At 44.3% G+C, this 26,689-nt stretch overlaps 1 protein-coding gene across 1 annotated transcript in view; it reads right to left on the bottom strand.

The window, feature by feature from the left end:
* DNAH10 (dynein axonemal heavy chain 10) overlaps positions 1-26,689 on the bottom strand; it is a 952,322-nt gene that overhangs the window by 291,275 nt on the left and 634,358 nt on the right. Inside the window, 4 exon segments of the mRNA XM_029571350.1 lie at positions 1,716-1,796; positions 4,155-4,358; positions 13,084-13,255; positions 15,684-15,872. Of these exon segments, the coding sequence (XP_029427210.1) occupies positions 1,716-1,796; positions 4,155-4,358; positions 13,084-13,255; positions 15,684-15,872 (646 nt within the window).

The following is a 26,689-nucleotide window of genomic DNA, read 5'->3' as shown; positions in this document are numbered from 1 at the left end:
GGGCTCCATCCTCGATGTCACCCATTTGTGAGGACTACCATCCTGCTTGTCCTGTGAGAAAGCATAAAACAATGTTTCCCTTTGCCACCCCTGAATCAGCGCATTCGTAGTCTTTTCATTGGCTGAAGAACCTTCTTGCCTTTGAATTCTGGTGGGTTGCTCATAGAATCATCTATGTTTCACCCCATTTTTGTATTTTCTGCTAGCATGCCCAATGGCCTAGCATCTGGGTCTTCGTATTTTGGCTCAAAAAATCTGCTTGCCCATTCTCCTGACCTGCAATGTGTAAAGCTGAAAGCTGTAGCAGATTTTTCTCCTACCATGCAAATAGTTTTTCTGTTTCCTCTGAAACTCTTTGTCTCCGGGTATCCTCTTGTTTATTTATGTATGCTACTGCTGGTTTCATAGTTGCATAGTATACTAAAGCCCTAATTTTAAAAAGCCCGTGTGCAAATAATGGGGGATATGCATGTGGCTGGGCCCTGTGCATGCCGAGCACATTTTCAAAAGGGCCCGGCCACACACGAGTATCTCCTGATGCATGCAGAAGTGCCGGGCCAGCCAAAAGGGGCATGTACCAGCCGGGACAGTGGCCATTAGGCCCTGTCCTGAGGAAGCATGTGCTAGTAACTTACATCTACTCCGAAGGAGCAGGTAAGTTATAAAACAGCAACAAAAAAAAAAACAAAGTAGCTAGGTAGGGGTCAAGGAGGAGAGGGAAAAAGGCAGGAAGGTTAGGTAGGAGTATAGGGAACTGGGGGAGGCCCTATTGCTTCGCCATGCGTTTCTTTACAAAATCCCCTCCTTTGTGTGCGTGAGTGTAAACCCGCCCACATGTGTGCGGATTATAAAATCGGGAGCGCACATGCACGCGGATATTGTATCTTATGACATGCGCGCAGTGATGCAAGCATGTTATAAAATTGGCTTGTCCATGAGAGTGTGCCCATGGACGCGCATGCGGCTTTTAAAATTGACCTCTTACTGTTCTTCAACTACTCATTGACTGAAAATGGAGTAATGGTAGCTTTATGACCCTTGACTCTAACTGATTTATGTACCCTGCACTCTATCACTTTGCTCAACCTTGAGCTAAACGGTTCTGGCAAAAGGCATCCCAGTCTTTTCAAATGGGTATCTGTTGTCTTATTATCCAAACTAGATACTCGAGTATTATTCCCCTCTGCAACATTCACGGAGTCTGTACATCAACTAAAATCTTACCATTATTTTCAGGTGATTATTTTTTTAAATTATGCATGCAAATATATAGGAAAATTGGTTCTTACCTGCTAATTTTCATTTCTGGAATACATACGCTGAAGAAATTGTTTATTTGAGCCATCTTGCAATTGTTGCCTTAAAAGCTGCTTCCCCTTTGCATTTTCCCACAAACCAAAAGAATTTATCCATCTTTCAGAATGAATGTTTCACTAGTAAGTATTTAATTAGAACTCGACAAACGTATACAAACTTTTATGATTAGTATTCTCTGCCTCCATCAGCTAGGATGAGACAAACCTCAACATTCTGGACTAGTATAGCAGAAAGATGAGGGGGGCTCTATTTGAAAAAGCTGTTTTGTCAAATTAGATCCAATACATCCTATACAAGAACCAACTGTATAGCTCATTAACCTAAAAACCTTTTGATCTTGTATAATACACACGCTGCACATAGTAATTAACAGGCAAAAGTAAAGGCATTTTGCTTACCTAAAAATGACTTAGCAACTGCATACAAAGCTTGGGGTGGCCAAGGTAGAAACCAGTCAATACCTGTATTATTTACCATACCTATAGAAAAAAGAATTATTTTGAAGCAAGAATTCCTCTACAAGATTATAAAATTGGTGACATGTAAAATATATCATGTTACATTTTGCTATTGGCTGTAAACTGTTGCTCTATTTGCAAGTTTTTCAGATTTTGTTATTTAAAAATTCTAAAATGATTTTAAATACTCTGAATCAAATAACTTATTTATTTAATTCTTTTTAATATACCGATGCTCAAGACCAGGTCTTATCGTACCGGTTTACAATAAACTAAAGGGGGGTAAACCAGTTAACACTGAGAGCGAAAAGTTACATTACAACAGGGAAAGTGGAACAAGGATGTTAGAAAAAAAGGGATAGATTAACAATTTCTAACTGGAGAGCGGTGCATGTGAGCAGAGAACAGTTGCTTACATGGTAAACTTATATACAATTTAAACAGAGGAGTCAATTGGTCACGTTATATAATAGCATAGTTAGCAGGAAACAGTTCCTTTGTGGGGTGGAAAGAGGACGCGACCGTGGGGTGTTGGTCCATGAGAGTTACCATAAGACTTCTTCAAGGATATGCTTGAGCGAACAGCCATGTTTTTAATTTTTTTCTGAATGTGATATGACAATGTTCCTGGCGGAGATCTGGCGGGACAGAATTCCAGTGATGCGGACCAGCAGTTGATAGCGCTCGTTTTTCAATGGCGTGGTGTATAGCAGATTTGTTCGGTGGGACCTGGAGTGCGTCTCTGTATGCCGATCTGGTGGGTCTAGTTGAGGAATGTGGTTTGAGGGGTATGGTGAGTTGGAGAGAGGATTGCTGAAATAAGGTTTTGTGAATGACTGTCAGTGTCTTGAAGAGAATTCTGTAGCGGATGGGTAGCCAGTGAAGTATTTTTAGAATCGGTGTGTGATGTGGTCCATACGGCGAGAGTTTGTGAGGATCCTGGCTGCAGCGTTCTGTAGCATTTGAAGAGGTTTGGTCGAAGAGACCGGGAGAGACCAGCAGCAGTGCATTACAATAATCAATCTTTGAGAATAGTAGAGATGTGAATCGTGTCCTCGATCGTCTTAACGATCGATTTCGGCTGGGAGGGGGAGGGAATCGTATTGTTGCCGTTTGGGTGTGTAAACTATCGTGAAAATCGTGAAAATCGTGAGCCGACACACTAAACCCCCTAAAACCCACCCCCGACCCTTTAAATTAAATCCCCCACCCTCCTGAACCCCCCCCCAAATGCTTTAAATTACCTGGGGATCCAGCGGTGGTCCAGAACGGCGGCGGTCCGGAATGGCCCCCCCTCAACCCCCGCTGAACGACCTCCTGCAGTCGATCTCCTGCCGGCGCCATTTTCCGTACGGAAACGATTCGCGGCAAGAAATCGCTTCCTGAAACCCCGCTGGACTCCCAGAAACTTTTGGCCAGCTTGGGGGGGGGCCCTCCTGACCCCCACATAGACTTGCCAAAGTCCAGCGGGGTCCGGAACGACCTCCTGCGTCGAATCATTTTTGTCTATGGCCGCCGCCATTTTGCGGCGGCCATTTTGCAAAATGGCGCCGGCTGAAGACAACAGGATTCAATTGAGGGGGCCGTTCCGGACCGCCGCCGTCTGGACCACCGCTGGATCCCCAGGTAATTTAAAGCATTGGGGGGGGGGGGGGTTCGGGAGGTTGGGGGATTTAATTAAAGGGTCGGGGGTGGGTTTTAGGGGGGTTTTAGTGTGCCGGTTTTCCTGCCCTCCCCCTTCCCCCGATTTATGATTTTTTAACGATAAATCGGGGGGGAATTGGTATTGTATCGTGGCCCCTAACGATTTTTGACGATTTAAAATATATCGGACGATATTTTAAATCGTCAAAAAACGATTCACATCCCTAGAGAATAGTATGGCTTGAAGAACTGAGCGGTAGTCATGGAAGTGTAGGAGAGGTCTTAACTGTTTTAGGACCTGTAGTTTGTCAAAGCCTTCTTTAGTGGTGTGGTTAATGAATTTTTTAAGGTTCATTCTGGAGCCTAGGATGGCACCAAGGTCCTCTCACTTGATTTACTAATGGAATATTTGTAGTGTTGGCTAGTGGGTTGTTATCGTTGGGGGAGATGACCAGCAGTTCAGTCTGGACGTATTGAGAAACAAGGCTGAGGCTTGTGAGAAGGAGGGTTGATAGCGTGAAGGCAGCTATTCCAATAGTTTAGAGTGTTGGAAATGGGATCCTTGATGGGGATTAGGATCTGCACGACATCCGCATAAATGAAATAGGTGAGTTTGAGGTTAACTGAAGTATTCCATGCTTTTTCAATACATATGAGCACCACAAGTACAACATCAAATAACCAGGTGATTCTTCAGACATCTGTATTTAAATGTAGTCGAAAAATAAAACTTACCTGGGAAATTTCTGCATCTTGTTCTAAGAGTTTCACCAGTTGGTGACATACCAAGGACAATATGGAGGTTGTTGGCACTCTTGTTTACAAAAAATTGCCACACATGCTCTTTAGCTGGTCCCACTCCATTTTTATTTGCTTCTTCTCTCACTTGATTTAAGATAGAATCTTTTTCATCATCTGGGAATAGTGCTGGCACCATTCCTATAAAATACAAAAATTTCAGTAAGAAAGAAATATCATCACAAACAAAAACACTAGTATTTGGCATTCACCTGAAATTTTGCCCCTTAGAACTTTTGCAGGCGCTCAAAACAGTGTCCCCGGCAGTTGAGGAAGTTTCTTTCCCCCCCCGGGAAGACAAGAGGAACAAAGGCCTTCGCGTGAAACCCGCTCGCCGACCCACACACCCAACAGACTGTGCTTCGCAGCATCTCTGAGGAGAAGAAAAAGAGCAAACAATCTTGGGGAAAGGCGGAAAAATGGCGGCGAAAGTCTGACAGCGGTGACCAACCCAATAGCAAGGGAAGGGAGAGTCCGAGTAAGCAAAAAATAAAGATGCTTTTTTTTTTTTTTTTTTAAACTTGTCCAGCAGTTCTCTATGGGTCCTGGTCCTCCTGGGGTGAGTGAGTCGGGCTCCCTGGTATCACCACAGTGCTGTTCAGACTCGGCAATAGGGCCCTCGACCCCTAGCCATAGCTGCCTCAAGTACCAGGGGGGATGGTCCCCTCAGGACCTGGCAACCCCCTAGGAGGATGAAAAAGTAAGTTTGCTTACCGTAAACGGTGTTTCCGTAGATAGCAGGATGAATTAGCCATGCTGTCATGGGATCTATCAGGTCCGGGAGGCAGAGCATGTCAAAGCAGAGATCAGAGCTTTGCTCTCTGCGGCTGCGCGTGTGTTCCCGCGCAGGAAAGTAACGGAATCTCCTCAGTCTGTGATTAAGCCTTAGTGTAGTCGAAGACTTGGTGACTGCCAGGGAGGAGGGTGGGTCAGCATGGCTAATTCATCCTGCTATCTACGGAAACACCGTTTACGGTAAGCAAACTTGCTTTTTCCCGTTGATGGCAGGGCTGAATTAGCCATGCTGTCATGGGAGTCCGAAGCTCCCGATCACGTTGTTTTTGATATATATGTTTATATGTGATCTTTGACAGTGTGGCAGTCACCGTGGACAGGAGGATAGAGATTGCAGGATTGCTTGCCCTATCTTCGCATCCGTGGCTGCTTGTTGATCAAGGCAGTAGTGAGATGTGAAGGTATGAAGCGATGACCATGTAGCTGCCTTGCAAATGTCTAGTGGGTTTGCACATTCTGTAGTGGTGCCAATGAGGCTGCTACTGCTCTGACTTGGTGAGCTTTTGGCTCTGAATGTAGTTGTAGTTTCTGTTTATTGTAACAGAAGTTGATGCACGTGCTATCCAGCTGGAGATGGTGCGTTTAGCCACTGGTAATCCAGGTGCCTTTGGGTCAAAGGAGAGAAAAGTTGAGAAACACGGAAGTCCGAGTTTGTCCTTTCTTTGTAGCATGCTAAAGTTCTTTTACAATCTAGTGTGGTGCAGTAATTTTTCCCTATCATTTGCCATGAGGTTTAGGGAAAAAAGTGGGTTAATTCCATGGCCTGATGAGGTGAATTGGGAAACCACTTTTGGTAGGAAGGATGGGTGAGTTCGGAGAACTACCTTTTGGTGATGAAATTGTAAATATGGAGAATAATGGACCAAGGCCTGCAATTCACTAACTGTTCGTGCTGATGTTACTGCAACCAACCAGAATACCACTTTCCATGTAAGGTATTTAATATGTGCAGAGTCCATGGGTTCAAATGGGGAAAGCAATGAGCTGTTCCAGACCTATGTTGATGGTTCCATGAAACTGGAGGCCTAGGAGAGCGGAGGATGAAGGTGGGTGAGCCCTTAATGAAGCGAGATAGTAAGGGGTGATTGGATATTAGAATATTGTTAACTGGTCTATGATATTGCCCCTATGGCACTGAGATGAACTCTGATGGATGATGTTGCTAGACCAGCTGTATATAATGTATGAAAATAATCAATGAGCAACTCAGGTGAGCAGTCTAATGGTGGTACACCTTTGAAGTGCACCAGGAAGAGTAAACGTTTCCATTTATAGCTGTAATTCTCTCCTTGTTGAGAGTTTTCTTGGATTCTAACAAGATGAATTGTGCAGAGGTTGGAAGCTCCCTGTTCTGTTAGAAGGATAATCTCAGTCTCCACACTGTCAGTGTAGAGATGAGTGTAGCAAGTGTAGAAGCATCCCTTGATCTTGGCAGAGAAGATCCTGGTGATTCGGTAATCGAATTGGATCCATGATGGATAGTCGAAGAAGGAAACTGTACCACGGTTGCCTCGGCCAAGCCAGGGCTATGAGTATCAGTTGAGCTTTGTCTGCTATGCATTTCTGAATTGTCCTTGTTATGAGGGGAATGGGAGGAAAGGCGTATAGGAGGCCTGTCGTCCATGGGATGAGGGAAGGCATCTTGAGCGATCCTGAATTGGCTTTGTCTTATCGAGCAGAATTTGGGAACTTGAGCATTTATCTCTGTGCAAAGAGATCTATTGAAGGTGACCCCCCACTGCATGAATATGTCCTTGGGCTATTTCTGTATTGAGTGCCCATTCGTGAGGATGAAAGATGCGGCTTAGCTTGTCCGCTCTTGTGTTGCAACTCCTGGTAGGTAAGTTGCCTGGAGATGTATGCAATTTCGGTGAGCATGTTTGAAGATTGTCAAGGTCTCCTTGCAAAGGGACATGAAACCGGACCCTCCTTGTTTTGTTGATGTAAAACATTGCGACTTGGTTGTCCGTGTAGATCAGTACCCTGCATCCTTTCAGGTGGTCTTGGAACACTCGTAATGCATTGCAAATTGCTCTGAGTTCCAATAAATTTATTTGCAGGTTCTGTTCCGAGATTGTCCATAACCCTTGTGTTTCGTAAATCTCGAGATGTGCACCCCAGCCCTTGCGAGACGCATCTGTGATTAATACTGCATTGTGAGGAGGGGAACTGAACAATGCTCCCTTGGATAGGGTGGAGTTTAGGAGCCACCATGTTAAATCTTTCCTCATTTCGGCGGTCAATGATAACTTTTGTGTCAATGGTTGCGAGTGTTGTTTCCATTGACATTTCAAGCCCCATTGCAGGCGTCTCATGTGTAGCCTGGTGTTGGGAACCATGAAATTTGCCGCTGCCATGTGGCCGAGGACTACTAGAACCTGCCTTGCTGAAGGTCTCTGAGTATGGTTCAAGGTATGTAACAGAAGATGGAATTGTGATATTATGTCGCTTGGTAGGTATGCCCTGTTGCATGTAGTATCCAGGCATGCTCCTATGAACTGTAACTGTTGTATTGGTTGTAGGTGTGATTTCTGAAAATTGATCACCAATCCTAATTCTTGCAAGCATTGTATCACTCGATGGAGGTGCTCGAGTAAGACATTTGGAGTTGGGGCAATTATGAGCCAATCATCTAGATATGGGAAGATGGTTATACCTTGTTGTCTGAGATGAGCCACCACCACTACCATGCATTTGGTGAACACCCTGGGTGCAGCCAATAGTCCAAAGGGGAGAACTTTGTACTGGTAGTGTTGATGCCTGTAGCGAAAGCATAGGTAACGCCACGAGGATGGATGGATTGGAATGTGTGTGTAAGCATCCTTTAGGTCAATGGAACACAATCCAATCGCTGGTTTGAATCAGAGGAAGGATTGATTTCAACGATACCATTTTGAATTTCTGTTTGGTGAGAAATTTGTTATATTCCCTTAGGTCTAGGATGGGGCGAAGGCCACCCGACTTCTTGGGTATGAGGAAGTATGGGGAATAAAATCCTACTGATTGGGTCCCTGGGTAAATTTGTTGAATTGCCTGTTGTTTGCGAAGCAAAGCAATTTCCTCCCCCAGTTGTGGTTAGAAGTTGTGAATCTTGAAAGTGGAAAGATGAGGTAATATGGGTTTTGTGGACAAATTGGAGTTGGTAGCTGTGACGTACTATCTCCAAAACCCATTGATCGGATGTTATCCTCCCAGGCTGTCAGGCAGGAATGAATCCTGCCGGGTGGTGCTTGATGTTGTGGTGGTGGCTGAGTAACTAAAAAGAAGTCGTCGATTTCACTGTAGTAGCCAGTTGTGGTGCTTGATGTCTCTGATTACGTGGTTTACCTCTACGTTGGTTTGCGGTATTCTGTTGTGGAGCAGGACGCTGGTACGCAGGGTAAGTCTGTGTACAAAAGGACTGGTAGATCTGTAGGGTCCCTGGCATAGGATTGCCTACGAGTAGATCCAATATAATGACGTGTGGTCCGACTAGTTAGGATGTGATGTTAATGATTGTACTGCTAGAGTTTCTTCCTTTAGTTTACCCACTGTGTCCTGAAATCGTTCTCTGAACAGGTTATCTCCTGTACATGGGAGGTTCGTTAGTTTCTCATGCAAATCTTCACGTAGGGAACTTGATCGTAACCATGCTAGTCTGCGGGCTGCGATGGCTGTTGCCGATGCCCTAGACAATGTTTCATATGCTTTGTAGATTGACCTCAAAAGGTGACGAGAACACTCTTCCATGTCATGAAGAGGTGGAGGTATCTGATCCGCAGTCGAGGAAAGCATACCTTTTATAGCTTGTATGCACTCATATAGGTATTGTACCATGTAGAATTGATGGTGCATAATTCGGGCATTCAACATTGAGTTATGGTATATTTTCCTGCCAAACTCATCCAAATATTTGTTGTCTTTGCCTGGTGGGGTATGAGGAATGTGACTTTGTTTTATTAAATCTTTGCATCGCCGACTCTACTACAATTGAAGCGTGAGGTAATTGTGGTACAGAGTATGGTGATGTTTTCCTCATACGGAATTTTATGTCCGTTTTCCTGGAAACTGCTGAGATTGCGTAAGGTGTTTCCCAGGACTTTTGTAAGACTGAATGCAGGAGTTTTTGTGGTGGAAGAGATGGTTCCCCTGGAGTATCAAAAATTTTTAGGAGACCAAGGGTTTCTGACCTACAGTCTGTCTCTTTTTGGAGCTCTAGATGCAGTATTGTACCCAATTTTTCCAGAAAGTTTGGGTATGTGAGGTCTTCTGGAGGGGAATACGGCTCCTGAGGTTGTTCCTGAGGATCCGATGGGAATACCGTAGATGATGATGGGGATGTTTTGCAGTGAAGGAGAATCAAATAATGTATCTCGTTTATAATTTGGTGAAGCTGGTCGGTTTGTTATGGGAGATGTCGGAGGCTCCACCGACTGTTCTCTATTAGTCTGCGTCTTATGTTCCGGAGAACTATCAGCAGCAATATTAGTCATTTTGAATGATGACTGAAGAGTTTCATAAAACCCTGCTAAGGATTGGGACAATTGTTAAAATGCCTCTTTTGTACGAGGGGGCAATTACTGTACGATCATCTGGTTCTTGTGACCCCACCTGCTTTAGGGTGCATTGGTGTGTTCTGAGGTAAAGTAGTGTATACTTTATGGTCTTTCCGTTTTTCATCGCATATGATGTCCCTCGAATCCTCTGAAGCTGTAGAAGCGGTAGAGGAAGCAACTTGTATTACCTCTCTGTGAGAGAAGGTATTTGAAGTTGGTATATGAGATGATTTAGAAGTTGAAGGGCTTACTTCCCATGTTGCACTCCTCTTTGTCGACTTTTTGTGGTGGGAATGTCGTGAGTGCTTATGATAATAGTGTGACGACGAGTCTTTATGACTTCTCCGTGAAGACGGCGATCGTTTTCTACGTTTTATTGTAAACTCTGTCGAATTATCTCTCGAAGAAAGGGAAGTACCGGAACGAGGTGAGGTTATTGATGGAGAGGCTGAAGAAGACCTGTGAGAGGGTCCACGTCTTCGTTTCAACTCATTTTGTAATACATGAGATAGGTGCTCATGTGTCTTATGCGCAGATTTGGATTTATGCGCATATCTTTCTGTTTCCGTACACGCAAGAGTGATCGGCGCCGATGTCTCCGGCGCCGTGCACATAGATATGGATGGCACCGGGCGCACAGGTGGTGTCGGCACCATGCGTGCAGATGTCGACGGCGCCATGCGCATAGGGTTTACTTTGGTTGTGCGCATGGATTGCTTTAGCGCCTTGCGCGCCGATGTCTTCGGCGCGCAGAAATCTTCTGCGCCGTGCGCACAGGGTCCTTCGGCATCTTGCGCACAAGTGTCTTCGGCGCCATACGCATAGAACTGTTGTGCGCCGATACTTCCTCATGCGCCGAAGTGTTATGCGCCGACACGTTTGTATGCGCATAAGGCGCCTTAGGTGCAGAAGTTTTCGGCGCCGAGATTTTTGGCGCCAATGTGTCCTGTGCCGGCGAGTTTGGCACTATGGATTTCTGAAAATCCGATGGCCTTGTCGGCTTGTCATCCCCTTACCTCCAAATTGGAGGACTGAGGATCCCACGATGATGCTCTCTTTTTTGAGGGAGCCGATAAAATCGCAGGGCCGGGTGACGAATGAGCTTCCGATGGCTCCGGTGAGGGCAAAAAATTCCTGAAGTCTGTAGGCCCTTTGCTTCAGTGCCCTTGGTGACATCCTCGAGCAAAATTCACAATCTTCCCGACTGTGATCTGGTCCTAGGCATTGGTAACATCGGTCATGGCCATCCGTGACCGACATTACCTTGCCGCAATTACAGGGTTTAAACCCTGATTTTGACATGTTTGATTTATTAATGCTGAGGAGAAGAATAGCTCCGCGTGCGATCCCGCACGCGGAAAGAACAGTCTGAGGACATTCCGTTACTTCCTGCGCGGGAACACACGCGCAGCCGCAGAGAGCAAAGCTCTGATCTCTGCTTTGACAAGCTCCGCCTCCCAGACCTGATTGACAGATCCCATGTCAGCATGGTTAATTCAGCCCTGCTATCGATGGGAAAAGAATCCTCTTTGCCAGAAAATTATTTTTTTTTTTTACAGAACTAAGCTTGAATTCCTATCAATCATTCTGTCTTCTTTTTTTTTTTTACACTAATCAACTACCATAGTTTTTGCTCCATAAGATGCACTTTTTTCCCCAAAAGTGGGGGGAAAATGTCTGTGTGTCTTATGAAGCGAATATTAAAAAAAAAAAAATTAATTAACTACCACCCCCCACCCTCCTGACCCCCCCCCCCCAAGACTTGCCAAAAGTCCCCGGTGGTCCAGCAGGGGTCCTGGGAGTGATCTCCCCCTCTCGGGCATTTGGCTGCCAGTAATCAAAATGGCAACCAGTAGCCCTTTGCCCTTACCATGTGAAAGGGGCTACTGTTGCCATTGGTCGACCCCTGTTACATGGTAGGATCAATGGATGGTCCACACCATTTTTTAAAATGGCGCCGGCTGTCCATTGCTCCTACCATGTGACAGGGGCCGACCAACTGCACCAGTAGCCCCTGTCACATAGTAAGGGCAAAGGGCTACTGGCGCCATTTTGATTACTGGCAGCCGAATGCCCGCAAGGGGGAGATCGCTCCCAGGGCCCCCCGCTGGACCACCAGGGACTTTTGCAAGTCTTGGGGGGGTGGGGGGGTCAGGAGGGTGGGGGGTTGTAGTTAATTAAATTTGAAGGGTTGAGGTGGAGTGTTTTGTGTTTTTTTTCACAAAATAGCATGATAAAAGTTTTCCAATCTGGGGAGTGGACCAAAATGGCCCTCCCCTGACCTGAAAACAAAACAGGGATGAAAAACAATTGTAATGCACACCCCATCACTCCTTAACATGCACAGATGCACGGAACGGAGCTGGTTTTGACACCATTTTTTTTTTACATTTTCCCCCTCTGAACCCTAGGTGCATCTTATGGTCAGGTGTGTCTTATGGAGCGAAAAATACGGTAACTAACTACAGACTGTAGGTTTTTGCACCTCCACCATCTGCTGGAGACAGAGAAATACTGACGGACTGTAGGTGTATAGGACAGAGTCCGCCAAACTTCTCTGTCCCCATCTGCTGGAGGGGAATGCAAAATCCAGGAGTCTGGATTGATCCGGGTACGTACAGGGAACTGTGGGTTTAGTTCCCTCATCCAGCAATTGGAGGCAGAGGTTTGTTTTTTTTAATGACATCACTTGAATGTATATCATGCACAGAACCAGATACAGCAGTGTACTACTATCAAAGCTACGTTTAAATTATAGCAACTAGCAAACACAAAAATGTAATATCTACACTTTCTTTTGAAATAAATCATCAACTTATACTATGATAAGCACTTAACTAAAAAATCTATTTTTAAAATCCTTGGAGGAATTAAAATTGTCCTTAAATCATTTCCCCCTTTATTCATTATTTTTCTTTTCTTTTTACAATTTATAACATTTAGTCAATCAGTTCTCACTTGTTTTTGGTTCAAAAAAACAAAAATATTAGCTGTCAAAGTCTTTAGTAGTGTGATAACCAACCATCCTCTTTGTAGCTGGAGGCAAAGAACACTGGCATGTACGATTCTAATAATGCCATATGTAGAGATGATGTTTAAAAAAAAAAAAAAAAAAAAAAGAATGACGAACTCTGCCTCCAATGCTCACGTACGGAGCTTTGAGAGATGGGTCCATGCCGGCATCATTTAATGATAGAACATGGCTAATTCAGCCCTACTTATGTTCAAAGTTGTATTCATTTAAGAAGAAATTATTTGTCATTTGTGTGTATTTTACATTAAGTTGAAATGTTATAGCACTTTAGAATGACCTAACGACTATTTACTGGAATGTGCTAACACCATTAAATTCTTTATTTCACCCTAATCTAATCATCATTCTGGCGTAGAAAGCTAAAACACAGGAGGATATTATAAAGTTAGTTTTTCAAAGGGTTGATTTTAAAGTTGAATTGGTAAATCAGCAATGAGGCAAACCTTTAAAAGATTACACACGTACAATAAGTGGTAGTTAGAAACCCTGCTGTCCTACTCACCTGATGTTAACATATTATTAATGAGTTCCAGGAATCCCTCTTCTGCCACGTGGGCATCTGTAAATAAGAAAATCATTTTCTTGTTTTCAATGCCAAGCTTGAGGTACAGATTCTTTAAGTCATCCCGGAAATTGCTCTCTCCATATCCTCGACTCAGAATGATTTCAAATATCTAATGCATGAAAAAAATTCAAATTATCTGGTACAGTTTAGTCCTATCATAAAAAGCATAAAGTATATTTTGAAGCTTATACAATCATCTTGTTTACAGTACCTCAGAAAACCCTAGGGTTAGACCCAGTCATGTAAATCCATGGGACTAGTGGCAAGATTAAGTCATAAAGGCTTTCCTGTATAATAGTAACTATCATTCCTATGGGGAGAGGGCAATAATTAAACTGCCCACATTGACAGAAATTCCATAGGTAGTTTTTAACCCAAGAGATTTTGCACCAATAATCAAAGCAAAACTTAAGTGGTAATTTTGCTTTGATTATTTCTGTGGGGAAAAAATACCTGCAGAAATGTGTACCTGTATTTTTCTGCAGGTACTTTTTATGGCCAAAAACAATGTGTGAACTATTGAAAATCCAAAACTATGCATGGTTTTTATGCTCCTGACCTAACCCCACATGTGTGAATGACTCTAAACAATGTAGATAAAATTACGCGCATTGGTGATGAACAATATGCATGATTTTATCCCACATCGAGGATCGCAATATTCAAAGATCCTAATTTTCACTAGTAAATGCTGTTTTATCCACAGAAATATCTTTTTTGTAACTTTTTATTTTATCACAGTCGGAACATCATCAGGCATTAGAATGACAACAAGAAGAGCAAAACAAGCAGTACCCCATAATATACAAAACAAAATACAGGCTACCCGCCTATAAAAGAAAGAATTAAAGAGTTATAGAAGTTCTAATATTGGCCCCAAATCAAGTCATACAATTTAACCTGGTCACGTAACATATAAGTCAGTTTCTCTAACAAAGCCTCAGAATACAGCTGTGTACTCCAATCCCCTAAAATGGGAATCGAATCGATTTCCATTTCCAAGCAAAAACAAAACGAGCAATGTGCACTAATATCCAATCATATTTACTCACCTGAGGAGCCCTCCATAAACCTAAAAGGCAAAGTGCCAGAGAGAGAGAGAGGAGGCAGGCCATAATTTGTGCAATTAAGCAGCCAAGCCTTTCCCATAAAACAGCAATCCGAAGGCAGCTCCACCAAACATACAAGTATGACCTGGGGAGACAACAATCTCGCCAACACAAGAGGCGAGGAAGCAGAGGAAAATTAAGAGAAAAAAAGGGGACAATGGTAGGGGTGCATAATTAGATGGACCAAAAGCTCTGCCCACTTAGCACAAATGGATGATTTGTGCGCACATCACCATATTCTCATCCACTCCTTTGGAGACATGGGGAGTCCCAAATCATGGGGAGCTTCCCATTGTCATTCCACCTTCACACTGGGTGGAGATCTAGCCCAGTCCGGCAAATGGCCCGATATAAAACAGAGCGAGTCTTCCTTTTAGCTGGACCTTCCGCTAACACCAACTCCAAAGGAGTAGGAGTGGACCAATTCCAGCCCTCCCTCTCTCTCCTCAAGAGATCTTGTTTTAATCTCTCATAATAAGAGCAAGTAGAATCAGAAATGTCAAACTCTTCTTGAAGGTCAGTGAAGGATAACAAATGTTCCCCTTCATACATATTGCCAAACAGCATAGATCTGTCTCCCACCATTGCTTAGTCGCAACTCCAAATGAGTGAATTGTGAGTGCGGGGTTTTTCCAGAGGGGAAAAAGGCCAGGGGGCCCCGGCCTATTAATGTGCAATCTCTTACAAACCCCCCTCCACGTCTTAAACAGTGCAGGCATAAGGGGACAATTACGACAAGCTTTTCTCCCCCACCCCACCCCCCAATGAGAAGGAAAACTTAGGTCTGTACCCTCAGCTAGATGCCTCTCGAGAGCTAGCATGGTGCAGAAAAGCCTCAATATATCCACAGAAATATCTTTGATTATTGCTTTCATGAAGTCTCCATCTATAATTGACACTAGCATTAAAAAAATAAATTCCTAGAATCAGACAGCTGGAGGTCTTGTGGCAGGTTAGTGTGTTAGTTATATTGATCATTAGGCCAATAATCCATGAAAAAAAGAATTAATTTAACTGTTTATTTGTTCTAAAATAAGTGGAAGGAAAGGAAATTAACCTAAGTCTGGACAGCAGTCATATTTCTTACAATCCTATAAGTAATCCCTCTCTAACAAAGATACCTGCAATGAGTTTAATGTTATTATCTATCTGCTCCTTCCTATGTACTGGGCAATGCATCATGCCTTCCCTCTGCTTGCCTTCTTTGGTTCTACCAATGAGCAAAGGAGAACTAACAAAACAGCTTGACATTAAGAAAGAGCAACAGCTTCCCCGAGTTCAAAGTCAGAAACCTCATCACAGTATAAGATTATAGCAGCTACAAAAACATGTCCTCTCTCCCTCATAAGAGGATAATCTGCATCAAGAATGCCAGACAGCAGCATTCGCATACAACAAGAAATATAAAAATATAAAACTGCTACTTACGTCGTATCCAGCTGCAAATGCAGCCAACCTCGAAAGGGACTGCTTCCCTGAGCCTCCAACAACTACAAGCAGTGCATGGCCACGATCCATCCTTATGATGCGGTGCACGCGAGTTAAGTGTTCCAAGGCATCGTCAAAAAGCACCAAATTCATTTTGGTCCTATTTTCATTGTACTCCTCAAGAATCTCCTACCAGAAACAGGCCACAATGATAAGTAACATCAAAAGACAAGGGATCCAGCACCTTACAACAGTATATATTCAATTTGCTATCTCCTGGGCAGGCACATGTAGGCCAATATTCAAAAGATCTAGATATCTAAACATAAGTGCCTGGACTGGCATATTGAACATTTTCCCTGTCTAAGTCCCTAATTTAGGCACCTGTTTTTAATAGGCACCTACACTTAGGTGTCCAAAAGTGGGCAGGGATAGGAGAGGGCCAAGATCATGGGGAATAAAGTTAGGAACCCAGCACTAGTCACCAAATTTAAGACCCTAAAGTGAGGCGAGTGGATAGCAGGCCTAAACTTAGACAGAAGCCGCTGAAACCAAACATTGCTGAAAACAGATGTCTAATTTTGGGATCTTAGCTTTTTTGAATATCAGCGTCATGGGTTATTGTAACCAACTTTGATATATCAAATATTTGTACTGTTGTGCATCATATGACATCACTTACTTATGTGGCTGATTACTGTTCTGCTTGTCTGCTAAGAATGCAGCATATAATGTGTGTTCCTATTATAGAGGTAATTTTGTAGCAGCCACCTAAGTTACATGGCAAAAACAAACATAAGTTACATCAATTTTCTAAGCAAACGTACATGCATAAATCTGCTTTGAAGATTACCCAAGGAAAACAACTTGCACACAATTACATCTGTTATTGTGTGCATCTTTGAATTTTCAAAGTAATGCACATAAGCCCAAACTTCTCCCCTCGGAATGCCTCTACATACTCTGGGAAATGTATGCACATAAGATAGCCTGCAGATTGGGCGGGCAATTTAAAAAGTAATTTAAAAAAACATTTCCACAGGAAGGCACCTTTTTATCCACAGAAGTGACTTAAAATTTCCTTCTACAGGGTAATTTTTGTAACATTGTGCATGAAAAAGTTAGCAAATATACAAGTAAATTACACCAATTTTCAAAGCAGACTTATGTGAATAAGGATAAATGATTTCTTACCTGTTAATTTTCTTTCCTTTACTTCTGCTCCACCAGTCAGGAACAGATGGGGTTATTCTCTCATCCAGCCACTGGAGACAGAGTTTTGTTTTTGGGGTTTTTTTTAATGACATCACTGCTATGTATGTCACTGTTAGAACCAGTATAGTCAGTGAATAAATGTCAAAGCAAACATTCAAACAAAACAATTCCCGAAAAAAAATATAATAAACTGAGTTAAAGAATTCTAAAACAAACAAAAAACAAAACAAAACAAACAATGCTAACCTTTCCTTAAGAGGAAACAAAATTGACTTAATTATGGGTCGGATTTTAAAAGGGTTACACATGCCTGGCCTATTTTAAAAAGGCCCAGTGACGCGCGTAAAGCCCCGGGACGCGTATAAGTCCCGGGGCTTTACTAAAGGGGTGGTCCCGGGGTGGGGCGGTCCGGGGGCGGGGTCAGAGGATCGTGTGCCGGCAAGCTGCCAGCACGCACAACTTGCGCCTGCCCGGAGACAGGCGTAAAAGGTAAGATAATAATTTGGGGGGGGGGGTTAGTGTAGGGCTAGGGGGGGAAAAGTTAGGGGAAGGGGGGGGAAGGTCAGGTTAGGGGGAAGGGAAGTTCCCTTTCAGGCTGCTTCGATTTTGGAGCGGCCTGGGAGGGAACGGGGGAAGGCAGCGCGGCTCAGTGCCCACAAGGTGCATAATTGTGCACCCCCTTGTGCGCGCCGACCCCTGATTTTATAACATGCGCGCGCATCAAGTAGCATGCGCACATGTAGGCCGCGCGCGCTTCTTTTAAAATCTACCCCAATATTTCTTATGGCAATACATTATCAAACAACTTACCATAATGGAAAATTCTAAAAAAAACCCAAAAAACTATTACATCTTCCTGGGTGGGTTTCCTGACTGGTGTAGCAGAAGTAAAGGAAAGAAAATTAGAAGGTAATACATAATTTTTCCTTTCTTTGCCTTCTGCTTCTCCAGTCAGGAACAGATGGGAAGTACCAAAGCCCATTTAACTAGGGTGGATGGTTGCTAATCCCACTTTCAAGACAGTTGCTTCAAAGGCTTCCTCCTCTCTGGCAGGAACATCTAACCTAAAATGTTTGGCAAATGGATTTAAAGTTGTCCATATTGACACTTTACAGATCTCAATGAAATTTATTGTTCCCTTTCTGTCCATTGTGTATATTATATTCTCGTCTAATGCACTTTAATCAAATCAGGAGCTGTTTGACCCTTTACTAAATAAGTTGAACAAGCCCTAAATCTATTCCAAAGATTATCTCTGAGTTCCATCTTAATCATCCTATAAAATTGCCTTTTCTTCCGAAACCACACCAAAACAAAATGCAGGCAATTGTTCCACAATCTAGATTGCAGAAGGGCTTTGCTCTTCTACTTGAAGAGAACTCAAATTTTTAGAAAATCAACTTAGCTCTTCATCTCCTACTCTGATTTTAAAAAGGGTGAGAATGCATACAAGCAAACAATTTCAAATTGGTTAAAGCAATGTATAAACTTATGTAACACTCTAGAAAATAAGTCTAAACCAGAAGATATTAGACCTCATCAAAAAAGGGCAGTCATAACCACAACAGCTTTTCATAATCAGAGACCGCTTACAGAGATATTGAATGCAGCAACGTGATCAAGTGCCAATACCTTTATCAAGCATTACTACTTGGACCGTTACCTGAGAGAAAGCACGGAATTTAGAAAGACAATATTGGAAACTATAAATCATTAAGTCAAGACTGTCAACACTTTCTACACAAGGTCTATGAACGCTAAGCACCAAGACATTACTATCTAAAAACTTTAGCATCCATAGCCTGGAGAACTACTTGTGTGGCTATTAATGTGTGCTTGTCCATGGAGAAAGCAAAGTTTCTTACCCGTAACAGGTGTTCTCCATGAACAGCATGCAAACAGCCACACAATCCCCTCCCTCCTCCCTGGAAAGAAGTGAGAAAATGGATGATATTATAGAACTCTGTACTTAAAGCTATTGTAATAAAATGAGGAAGAATCGTTGCTACTAGCAGCTGAGTGGAAAACCACACACATGCTAAGAAAATCTTCAAGACTTTCTGAGCCTCATCTATACCGAGTATGCCCGAACTCTTCGCCGGAGGCTGTCATTCCCACTTGTTGGCTCTTTGCGTCCTGTCCATGGAGAACACCTGTTTACAGGTAAGAAACTTCACTTTTTTCTCTCTGGGTAACAATCTTGGGGCTTGTGGTAGCACATACTTTCACCCTGGAACAGCTATGTTGCTGATCTCAACTATTTCAAGATGGCCACAACATCCTCAGCAACCGTCAAATTCCCCCAAATTAATGGCCTCTGCAGGATTTAAAAACTGCTTTCCCCGACATTTTGACTAGCCACTGGCTCATTCACTTGCCTTTTAATTTGTTGAGCTGATTTTGCCGACTCAGATTTATCCCCCGTGTTACAGCAGACAGAGCAGAGGAAGAATCAGTTGAGGAGCACTTACCTCCACAAGCTGAACAGCATTTCGATTTTTCGGACATGGTAAGCTTTTTTGCCTTACCCTCCAAAATATTCAAGCACAAGAGTGCCTCCTCTTTAAATTTAAAAAAAGGCAATTTCATTGCTCACACCAAAATCTAAATTAAACAGCGGACTGTGATCTTCTAAGTCAAAAACAGCTTGCTTCACTGCCTAAGTAAAGCAGGAGAATGGCCCATAGCAAGGTTCAGCCAACAGCAGTATTCACCTGACCATATCAGTTCCTTGAAAATAAAATTACACCCTCAAAAGTGTGCCAAGGTGGTGGCCTGGATAGCAAACTGGTTGAAGGACAGAAGACAATGTGTGAAGGTAAATGGAACTTACTCGTTAAGAGAGAGAGCGGTGTTAAGTGGAGTGCCGCAGGCTCGGTGTTGGGACCGGTCCTGTTCAATATCTTTGTGAGCGACATCGCGGAAGGGATAGAAGGGTAAGGTTTGTCTTTTAATGATGATACTAAGATCTGCAACAGAGTGACACGCCGGAAGAAGTGGAGAGAATGAGATGGGATTTAAGGAAGCTGGAAGACTGGTCAAAGATATGGCAGCTGAGATTCAATGCCAAGAAGTGCAGAGTCATGCATATGGGGTGTGGAAATCCAAAGGAAATGTATTCGATGGGGGGTGAAGGGCTGATGTGCATGGAGCAGGAGAGAGACCTTGGGGTGATAGTGTAACGATCTGAAGTCGGGGAAACAATGTGACAAGGTGATAGCTAAAGCCAGAAGAATGCTGGGCTGCATAGAGAGAGGAATATCGAGTAAGAAAAGGGAAGTGGATTATCCCCTTGTACAGGTCCTTAGTGAGGCCTCACCTGGAGTACTATGCTCAGTTCTGGAGACCGTATCTCCGAAGGGACAGAGACAAGATGGAGGCGGTCCAGAGAAGGGCGACTAATAAGGTGGATGGTCTTCAGCAAATGACTTATGAGGAGAGATTGAGGAACCTAAACATGTATACCCTGGAGGAAAGGAGGAGCAGGGGTGATATAATACATCCAAAACAGAACTCCTCGTCATCTCCCCCAGCGACAATAACCCCGTTGCCAACAATGCAACTATACCACTAGCAAACCAGGTGAGAGACCTTGGGGCCACCCCTAGACTCCAGATTGAACTTCAAAAAGTTCATCAATACCACAACAAAAGAAGTTTCTTAGCTACAGGTCCTAAAACAGCTAAGACCACTCCTACACTTCCACGATTTCCGTTCAGTTCTTCAAGCCATACTGTTTTCAAAGATAGACTACTGCAATGCACCTACTACTCGGTCTCCCGCCTCATCTACTAAACCTCTACAGATGCTGCAAAACGCAGCGGCCAGGATTCTTACAAACACACCGTCATAAGGACCACATCACACCAATCCTAAAAATCCTACACTGGCTACCCATCCACTACCGAATACTCTTCAAGACTCTTACTATCATTCACAAATCCGTCTACCAGCAATCCTCTCTCCAACTCTCCATCCCTCTCGAACTTCATGCTTCCACAAGGCTGATCAGATCCGCATACAAAGGCTCTCTCCAGGCTCCCCCAAACAAATCCTCGGTCCACAACACCATTCATAAACGAGCACTTTCGACAGCGGGTCTGCTACATTGGAATTCTCTTCCCCCAGATATACGCCAGGAACAATGCCATCCATCCTTCAGAAAGAAACTGAAAACCTGGCTATTCGCTCAAGCTTACCGTTAAAGGAGCTTCCATTAACCAATATTGACTCTCTCACCTCCCTTCCCATTCCCTACCTCCTCCCTCCCTCCTCGCTCCGAGCCCTGCCCGGCCACCATCCCCCCACCCCCCCGTTTACATCCCCTGTTCCTCCTTACACAGGAAATGTTATGCTAATAATTGCATACGATAAATTCTCCAGCTGAATTTCAGCTACCTTATGTTATCCTTTTAGGTCTCGCTACTTAATTGCCTTTCACTGATTATTTTCAATACCCTCCAATGTATTCGTTTGAAATCTTTCCTTTCTTCCAACGCCCATGTTTATGCTCCCTTGTTTAATGTAACTTTATCTTCTATGTAGTTGTTTATTGGTTCTCCCCCAGTTCCATTGTAAACCGGTACGATAAGACCTGGTCTTGAGCATCGGTATATTAAAAGAATTTAAATAAATAAATAAATGATACAGACTTTCAGATACTTGAAAGGTTTTAATGATCCAAAGTCAACGACAAACTTTTTCCATCAGAAAAAAATCAGCAGAACCAGGGGTCACAATTTAAAACTCCAGGGAGGAAGACTCAGAACCAATGTCAGGAAGTATTTCTTCACGGAGAGGGTGGTAGACGCCTAGAATCCCCTTCCGGAAGAAGTTGTTAACACCAAAACTGTGAAGGATTTCAAAGGGGCGTGGGATAAATATTGTGGATCCATAAAATCTAGAGGATGTGAATGAGGAGAAGAGGCATGGGGGTGGCGTGCGGGAATGACGGCTACTACCTGGTGATTAATACCCTTATTCAATAAACACACACATGGTTAATGCAACTCCAACATTGCTCTATGCTTCAATGGCAAGAGAAAATGTGGAAAAAAGGATTTGCATTCACAAATAAGCAGGGGAATAGCTTGCTTGCTTCGGCAGTTACTATCCCAAACCAAATAAACCTGATACTTCACTTGGAATACATATCCAGCGCAGCTCACTGCTTTAACGGCAGGGGGGATGAAGAAAAGAGGATTTATATTCAGGCAACAACCAACAAGGACTAAACTGCACAGGCTAAGTAAACAAATAAGAGTGGGAGTAGCTTGCTTATTGCGGCGGTTATTACCCCTAACCAATTAAGTTAGATACTTTACTTTGATGCGGCTCCAGCACTGCTCTCTGCATCAGTGGCAGGGGGGAAGGAAATTGGAACCAAAAAGTTACCAATAAGGGCCAAGAGTAACAGATAAGTATGAGAAAAATAAGTGTGAAAGCTTGCTGGGCAGACTGGATGGGCCATTTGGTCTTCTTCTGCCGACATTTCTATGTTTCTAAAAATCTAACTAACAGAATTTAAGGATATGCCTAAGCTAATCTTCTCATTCCCTCGCTGGAGACAGAGAACACTGATTATACTAATTCTAACAGTGCCATACATAGCAGTGATGTCATTTAAAAAAAAAAAAAAGAGCTCTGTCTCCAGTGACTGGATGAAAGACTGTGGAGCAGAAGGCAAAATTTGCTTTAAAAATTATCCCACCAAACCCAGGCCACACAATTTACCCTTACTAAGTCGTCCCTACAAATTTTTTGTGAAAATTTACATATATACTTTTTAAAACTGTTGCACTTGGCGGACCGTAGGATAGACCTGCGGCCCGTTGCTCTCACCTTCTGGCCAGGCCCTTATGCCCTGCCTCCCAATGCTCGGCCAACCTCCCCAGCGAGTCACAGCTCTATGCCAGTCCTGCCTGAACTCCCACTGGGCTCCCTCATCGGGCCTTCTCTCCTGAATGTGGTAGGAGGCTGTGCATGCCAACTGCACCACTCTTAAAGGGCTGAGGCAGAGATCTCTCCAACACCTTGGCAATAGTTCGTCTTTTTCAAGAAGTACATTGCCTTGATGTTCCTGGTTCCTGCTGTATTCCTGAGTTCCTGTGTCTTGTTCCTGGTTCCATTGGTAATCTGGTTCATCTTGAGTTCTTGTCTTCTTGGTCAGTCTTCCTAGTCTGTCTTCAGTGTCCCTCCTTGCTCCTGTGGTCCCTCATCCTCTTTGTTCCTTGTCTCTTTGGATTTCACTTTGGCTTGACCCTCGGATTGGATCTTGACTCTGCTTGACCTCTGCCTGCCTCTGACCACTGCCTGTTTTCCATGATTGACTGAACTCCACCTGGCCCGACCTCTGCCTGAACCTCAACTCTGAGAGAACTCTGCCTGCCTTGATCATAACCTGAACCAGACTCTGAGTGCTTGCTGCCTGCCCTGCCCACTGCTTGACCTGACTCCACTTTCCTCTACTGTGCTGGCCAGCAACAAGTTCCAAGTGATGGATCTTCACCTCCACAGAGGCCCAGGCCTAAGTCCAACTGACCTCAGCACCCGAGGGCTCAATCTAAGGGGAACGAGGACTGGTATTGGTGAAGGTCCAGTTGGGCCTCTGCTTTAGCCAGCTCCACCTGCTGACAGTGGGGACCTGCAGGGCTCCTCCATGCAGGTTGCATCACTCCCTCTCGGCCCAAGGGTCCACTTCTGCAACAAAAATCACTTCCCAAGCCCTCCGCAACTCCATCCCTAGGAACACACCCACTCAGTCTGGGTAAACATATATGCAAACATGACCAGGTCTGGATTTGTCAACAGGCACACTAGGCCTGTGCCTAGGGAGGCAAACCTCAGAGGGCGGCAGACACAGCAAAATATTTACTGCCTTGGAGAAAGCAGAGGTGCTTACAAGTAACAGGTGTTCTCGAGGACAGAAGGATGTTTAGTCCTCACACAATGGTGACATCATCAGATGGAGCCCTCACACGAAAAACTTATGTCAAAGTTTCTATAACTTTGACTTGGTCCCTCTCCAGTCTTATAACATAGAATTATACATAAAAGAAAAATTAGGAAAAACTCAACTCTGCGGGGTGACAGATGGGTTTTGTGATGCTGCCATGGCTCTGACAGAATAAGCCTTGACATTACCCCCAAGATGCAGTTCTGCCTGGGCATAATAGAAGGAGGTGCAATCTGCTAGCCAATTGGATAGTGTCTGTTTGGCAACAGCATTGACCGACCTATTCTTATCAAAAGAAATAAAAAGTTGGTTGGATGTCTATGGGCTTCTGTCTGCTCCAAATAGAAGGCTAAGGCTTGCTTGTAGTCCAAACTTTGCAGTGCTCATTTGCCTTGGTGCAAATAGGGCCTGGAAAAAAATGTTGGCAGGATGATGGACTGGTTAAGATGTAAGTCCATCACTACCTTAGGCAGGAACTTAAGGTGCTTACGCAAGACCACCCTGTCAGGATAAAACTTAGTGTAAGGTGGATAAGTAACTAAGTCTTGGAGATCGCTGACCCTACGTTCTGAGGTGACCGCCACCAAAAATATGACCTTCCAGGTCTGGTACTTCAGGTTACAGTTGTGTAGCGGCTCAAAAGGAGCTTTATCAGCTAAACTAACACCACACTGAGGTCCCAAGACACAACAAGAGGCCTTATGGGAGGCTTCAATTGAAGAAGGCCCTGCATGAAATGTACAACTATACGCCTGTACAGAGATGGGTGTACCAGTCTACACCATGGTGGTATGCATGAATTGCACTGAGATGATCTCTAATGGAGTTGTTTTTTAAGCCAGCTTCTGGTAGGTACAGAAGGTAATTAAGCAGTTTATGTGTGAGGCAAGAGAATGGATCTAGGGCCTTCTGCTCACACCACATGGAAAAACTCCTCCACTTCAGTCCATAGGACTTTCTAGCGGAAGACTTCCTAGAAGCCACCAGAACCTAAGACACATCCTCTGAGAGATTGAGCGGTTGCAGAATTAACATCCAGGCGGTGAGTGACAGGGCCTGGAAGTTGGGATGCCGCAACCTGCCTTGATCTTGCACGATGAAATCTGGGGAAGTCCCAGACTAATCAGTCTCCGGATGGACAACTCCCATAGGAGGGGCAACCAGACCTGTGTCTACCAATAAGGGGCTATGAGGATCATAGTCCTTTGTCCTTGCGAATCTTCAGGAGAGTCTTCAACACTAAGGGATATGGAGGATATGCGTACAAAAGATCCTTGGCCCCAAGGATGGGCAAAGGTGTCCAATGCTAGTTTGCTATCTGACCTTAAAGAGAGCAGAAGCAAGGCACCTTCCTGTTTTCAAGGGGATGCAACTAGATCTATGTCCAGGCTCCCCCAGGTGCAGAATATCTGATTTGCTACCCGCGGTTGAGGGACCACTCGTGGGGGCTGAAGGCACGACTCAGCCTGTCCACTAGCACGCTCTCCGTCCTTGCCAATTAAATGGCCCTGAGTACCATTCTGTGGGACAGGGCCTGTCATCAGATCTGGACCGCTTCCTGACAAAGGAGGTATGATCCCATACCTCCCTGCTTGTTGGACATACTACATAGCTACTTAGTTGTTGGTTTGGATCAGGACAACTTTGTTGGCCAGCTGATCTCTGAAAGGCCATAGCATGTACCTCATTGTTCCAGGAAGTTGATATGACAACAGCTTTTCTCCTGAGCAGACCAGAGGACCCTGGGTGCTGAGCCCATCTAAATGAGCTCCCCAGCCCCACTTGGATGCATCCATTGTTAGGAAAATTTGGGTAGGAGGCCTTAGAAAAAAGATTCCCCGTACAGATTTGAAAGTTCCTGCCACCAGACCAACGAGGTCCCTTGACCATGGGTAGCGAATCGGATACAGTCCTGGAGGTTCTGCATGGCCCTGGCACCACTGCGACCTCAGTGTCCATTGGGCTCTGCATATGTATAATCGTATCAAGGGAAGTGACATGGACGGTTGTGGCCATATGGCCCAAGAGGTCTCAACATGTGCCGGCTGACATGGTGCTGGCTCTGCTGAATCTCTGCCGCGATGGCCATCAAAATGATGGCCCTTAGGTGAGGCAGGAAGGCCTTGTCCTAAGCCGGGTCTAGCATGGCTCCTACGAAGTACAATTGAGGTGATGGGCTGAGATGGGACTTTGGGTAGTTGATGACAAACCCTAACCACTCCAACACCTGGATGGTCAAGTGTATGGACCTGATGGTCTCTGCCTGAGATGTGCTCTTGATCAGCCAGTTGTCCAGATAGGAGAAAGCAGAGTTGCTTACCTGTAACAGGTGTTCTCACAGGACAGCAGGATGTTAGTCCTCACATATGGGTGACATCATCAGGATGGAGCCCAATCACGGAACACTTCTGTCAAAGTTTCTAGAACTTTGACTGGCACCTACTGTGCATGCCCAGCCCAGCACCAACCCTGCATCCAGCAGCAGTCCCCCTTCATCTCATAATATAGCAAAAGTATGTGCGAAAAAATAAAATAAGAAAACATAAACGAACCCAACTCCGTGGGGTGGCAGGTGGGTTTCGTGAGGACTAACACATCTGCTGTCCTGTAAGAACACCTGTTACAGTAAGCAACTCTGCTTTCTCACAGGACAAGCAGGATGGTAGTCCTCACATATGGGTGAGTACCGAGCTGAGGATGCCCGAGCAAAGCACCAAATGCACCCAAAGACGTGCAACAAGCACAACAACAGGGGTGGAATTTGGTTAGGAGGGCATCCTGAACCCTAACGGGTCGGTGGAAGGATATTGGTAAGTCAAACTGAAAATAAGTTGCA

The sequence above is a fragment of the Rhinatrema bivittatum genome, chromosome 11 (genome assembly GCF_901001135.1).
Source record: "Rhinatrema bivittatum chromosome 11, aRhiBiv1.1, whole genome shotgun sequence".
Classification (NCBI taxonomy): domain Eukaryota; kingdom Metazoa; phylum Chordata; class Amphibia; order Gymnophiona; family Rhinatrematidae; genus Rhinatrema; species Rhinatrema bivittatum.
Note: the sequence above shows the minus strand (reverse complement) of the source record. Positions and strands in the feature narration are given on the sequence as shown.